General features: G+C 35.3%; 1 protein-coding gene across 1 annotated transcript; it reads left to right on the forward strand.

Moving 5' to 3' along the window:
• Positions 1–252: 252 nt before the first annotated feature.
• Positions 253–3,268, forward strand: LOC125451125 (cocaine- and amphetamine-regulated transcript protein). Its single transcript, XM_048527891.2, has 3 exons — positions 253–635; positions 1,097–1,180; positions 2,721–3,268. Exons 1-3 carry the CDS (start codon positions 495–497, stop codon positions 2,826–2,828), a joined length of 333 nt encoding a protein of 110 aa, XP_048383848.1. The 5' UTR covers positions 253–494; the 3' UTR covers positions 2,829–3,268.
• Positions 3,269–4,650: the final 1,382 nt, after the last annotated feature.

Raw genomic sequence — 4,650 nt, forward strand, 5'->3', positions numbered from 1 at the left:
CACGAACGCATAAATTCAAAGAGAAGATGTTTTTCCCCTCTTTATGCATGAACCTTTGTTCTACACGTATACGACTTAGGTTGTTAAACAGAATGCAAAGTCAAAGACTTCATTTCGCGATCACTGATTCTTATATACAGGCTCATTATTCTCACGCTCTTTGCCTTTGACACTTCTGTCTGTTCTTACGTGTGTGTGGAATATATTACAGTGGTATTGAACAGTAATAATTCAACAGCTCCTTTCCCTGTTTCCCTCGAGATTCCTTTTCCTTCAATGAAGAATGAATGGAGGATTTTTCAAAAAGATTGTTTTCTTCTATACTTCTTCAACGCCGAGAGCTGCGTTCTCTCTGACGTCAATATTCCAAGGTTCTGATTGATTTTTCTGGGGACTTGTTTACTTGTGTCAAAACTGCCGTTTGCTATATAAAGGGCCGGCAGAGTCGGAGTTTGGATCCGCTCTGTGGTGGCCAGACTGTGAGTTTCAGCACCATGGAGAGTACTCGCCTCTGCCTCCTCACTCTGCTGAGCGCTGCTCTGCTCGTCAACTCCAATTGCCAGGACTCAGAGCTGCAGGCCAGATCGATAGACCGTTACTCAGTCAAAGAAGACTCCTCTCAAGAAAAGGAATTGGTAAGCCATCAAAGATTGTCAAATTTTACTTTAAAAATTACAGTTCATCTGTGCAAAGCTAGCAGCAGTTACTTAATTTAATTCCAAAGCAACGTTTCACATTATGGTAACGCATTTGACATTTGTGTAGTATTTTGAAATCTTTGGAAACCGGGTTATTGGGATCCGTTGAAATAAATGCTTCTCTTTAAACTGGCACGTTATTTTGCTGAAAGATCCCAGCAAAAGTGAATTAGGTAAGTGTGAGGACAAATGTGTGCGAAAAGGTACTCGGGATTTGTACATATCTGACTGGGATGGGCGCTGGGGATGTAGTGGGAAATGATCTACTAAGAACATTTCTGCTTCAACGTCGGTAAGGCAAGTTCATTCCGCTTGAACAAAACTCGCCTACCCCGGAGAGCTTCTCCCGCCTTTTAAATGATTTAGTGCAAGAATATAATCTATTTGCTTTCACGCAGATTGAAGCATTGCAGGAAGTTCTTGAGAAACTGAAAAGCAAGAGGATGCCAACCTACGAGAAAAAGTTTGGAATGGTCCCAATGGTAAGATATTTAAAACGAGCAATGTAGAATTAAATTTAAAAAAATTAATGTCCCTGATACATACATACACACACACACACAGACACAGACAGAGAGAGAGAGAGAGAGAGAGAGAGAGAGCATAAGTTTCATTTTAGACTGATTAAATTGACAATATCTTTACCAATATAATAGGATTATTTCTTTATTCATTCACTGGATGAGGGTGTTGCTGTCTGGGCAGCATTTATTGCCCAACCCTAATTGCCCAGAGGGCAGTTAAGAGTCAACCACATTGGAGTCACATGTAGGCCAGCACAAAGGATGACAGATTTTCTTCCCTAAAGGAGAGTTAGGTTTTTTTTTGACAATGGACAGTGGATTCATGGTCATCATTAGATTGTTAATTCCAGATTCTGGGCAATTGATGTGATGTGTATGATGACCTATCTGAGTTAAGACTTAAATGTATGAAATAAATTTTACATTTAATACTTTTGAAGCAAACAGATAAAAATTTTCATTTGCATCAAAGAAGTTCACATAATGAGAAGTAGTTACAGTGGAACAGTTTGAAGCATCTATACTCATTAATGATCAATAGCAGAATAGCTCAAATTATACCATTAATTATTAAATGATGCCAAACATAAGGTAAGTGATGACACAGTCAAGAATTCCTATTAAACTGTTCTCTACATTATCTTCGACAAAGGGAAAAATGCTGCACTATTTAAAGTGAAGCAGATGTCTCATAATAATTTTTACCGTCAATGATTTAGTAGAATAAACAAACAGGGCCAGTAAGCAACTGTACCAATAAAAATAAAATGGTTACTGGAAATTTGATATAAAAACAGAGAATGCTGGAGAAACTCAGCAGGTCTAGCGATATTGTATAGAGAGAAACAGAGTTGAAGTTTCAGGTCCAAAATGATTCCAGCTCCAAATTTACATAAGTATACAAAGCTGAACCATTTGGTTGAAGGGTATTTCAATCCTTGATTTGTGCTGCATTAGTTAATCTCACAATCTCAGTGTGTTGGTTGCAGTATAACATTCTCTCAATGTCTATGGATTAGAATTAGTAAAATTTTTAAAAAAGTTTCACACTCATGATTGTTATATGGTGACCACTTCCAGAAAGTGCTCAAATTTTGACATCAGAAATGAGAGCAAGACTTATTTCAGGTGAAATGTGCTCAATGTTCATAACTTGTCAAGCCTCAATGTATAGGTTAAGGCAAAGCAGCCTGTCTAGCAAGGTGTCAGGAGACTGCTGGCACTGGTTGTACCAGAATGAGTCACACACACCAGGAGTGAAATAGTTCAAATTAGAAAAAATATATGTTTCTTCCCCTTTTACTGCTAGAACATTTTCTGACTTAAAATGAATGAATACTGTTCTGATTTATAAGATCCATGGTGTACTTGGCTGCGTACAAAACCAATATTACTTGTTAGGAAAAATAATTAATTCAGATCAATTTTTTAATTGAATTTTCAACTCATTTTTAATACTGTAACAGAATGAAATAGCTTCTTAATTATTTTTTAACAGTGTGATGCTGGGGAACAATGTGCTGTAAGGAAAGGAGCCAGAATTGGAAGACTCTGTGACTGCCCCAGAGGAACCTTCTGTAATTCATTCCTCTTGAAATGTTTGTAGAGAAGAATGTCCAAATCTGAGTACTCATAATAAATATTGTTTTAAACGCATTTAAAAACTTGAAAAGTCAATTTGGCCATTCAAACATATTCTATTTACAAAAAAAAAATGGGACGGTGAAAATGCATGGACTTGCAATTCTACAGTCTTGTAGATCTCTGTGGGAGGTAGTAAAGTATATTTCCGGCATTGCTGTGATATTGTTGTTGACAGTTGTGTCTTTTTTCCTATGGTGAAAAGTTGTTTCTGCCGGTATGAGTTAATGAGTTACAGATATTTCATGATATACTAAGTGTTTAATTTCTGGTCACAGAGAAGTGTGACTTGTATTTATAAAACTGTATTTTTGTATTTAGAATGCATTAAACCTACTAATAAAATCAATTCAAGGCATCCTTTTCCCTGTCAAAAATTTCTTCATTCCAAGCTTTTAATGTGAAACCGAGGAGCCAAGGTTTTATCCCAAATTTTCATCATGATATTATTCTTCTTTTAAAATGTTCATTATATGTGATATGTAAAAAAACCACAAAAAATACTATTTTGTTTCATAAAGGTATTAAAATTTCATGTGAACATTTACTAACCAGAAATAAGTTTGTATTCAAAGCCAACTAACAAAGCATTACATGCACACATTTGTACATCAGCATTTTGATTTGGCACTTTTTGTTTTGAAGTATATTCCATGTGCTGTATTGATACAAGTATATGAAAAAAGTACACTTTTGACATTTTCACTCAAGCAAACATTATGAAAGATAAACATCACACTTTTGCTTATTAAAAATGTGTTTTGCCTCTTGATGCTCATTAAACTGCTGTCCATTTGCAGTATTTACTGCTGTTACAGGACATACTTTTTGCTCTCCTGAACAATGCATTGTCCACATTTAAACTGAATTTACTTTCTACTGACAAACTTTAGAGTGTGCCCCTTTTAAGGAGTCTTCAAGTTGCAAATCTTTTGCCTGAAAATCACTTTAAAAGTTGTTTTGAAGTTAGTCAATTAAAAACCAATGGATAACTAGCAGCTAAAGAAGTTCTTCTATTTGATACAACAAGGTGTAGATCTGGATGAACATAGCAGGCCAAGCAGCATCATAGGAGCAGGAAAGCTGACGTTTTGGGCCTAAACCCTTCTTCAGAAAATTCTATTCTATTTGAGATGTTGCTTTACATTCCATTCACTGCAAATACATTACATTGTTAGTAACACGTATTGATTAGTAATTGCAATTTACATAACATGAGAAATAGATGTACTTTATGGCTCATTCTTATCTCTATGATAGGCATGAACCTAATGCGGAGTTGGAATCAGCACTGCAAGTACTCAAACTGTGTACCTATCACTGCAACAAAGACCTAAGTAATTCAGTAATCCCTTTCAGTCAAGCTAACTTAGCTTCTGTCCTTCCTGGGTCTTCCTTCAATAAAGAAATTTTTGCATTACAGCATTAGATGCTCTGCTTTCTTTGGATTTTGTTTTATAAATAATGTCCTAAGTGACTGAATATTAAGCAGGCAAATGTAATTTAAGATTATTACCTCTACATATATTTACCCTAAAGTGCTTTAAGATATAATGAGATTTTAACCTAATGGGTAAAATACAACAGAACAATCAGTTGTTGTCTATATCTGTGTAATAAATTTTGAATTTGCAAAGTATTAGAAAAGCTCAGCACCAATTTATATAATTGAATAATAATGATAACAACTTTGGAATAGTAGGTAGTTTCATATCCAAGGCACAGATTTCTGGTATAGATGGATAGGACCTGTCATTAGTTAGGTGGCTAGAAAGACGGATTATAGT

Source organism: Stegostoma tigrinum, chromosome 3, assembly GCF_030684315.1.
Source record: "Stegostoma tigrinum isolate sSteTig4 chromosome 3, sSteTig4.hap1, whole genome shotgun sequence".
Classification (NCBI taxonomy): Eukaryota; Metazoa; Chordata; class Chondrichthyes; order Orectolobiformes; family Stegostomatidae; genus Stegostoma; species Stegostoma tigrinum.

Coding starts and splice junctions, on each gene's coding strand:
- LOC125451125 (XM_048527891.2), top strand. CDS start 495: ATGGAGAGTACTCGCCTCTGCCTCCTCACTCTGCTGAGCGCTGCTCTG. Junction 636..1,096: donor CCTCTCAAGAAAAGGAATTG/GTAAGCCATCAA, acceptor GCTTTCACGCAG/ATTGAAGCATTGCAGGAAGT. Junction 1,181..2,720: donor AGTTTGGAATGGTCCCAATG/GTAAGATATTTA, acceptor ATTTTTTAACAG/TGTGATGCTGGGGAACAATG.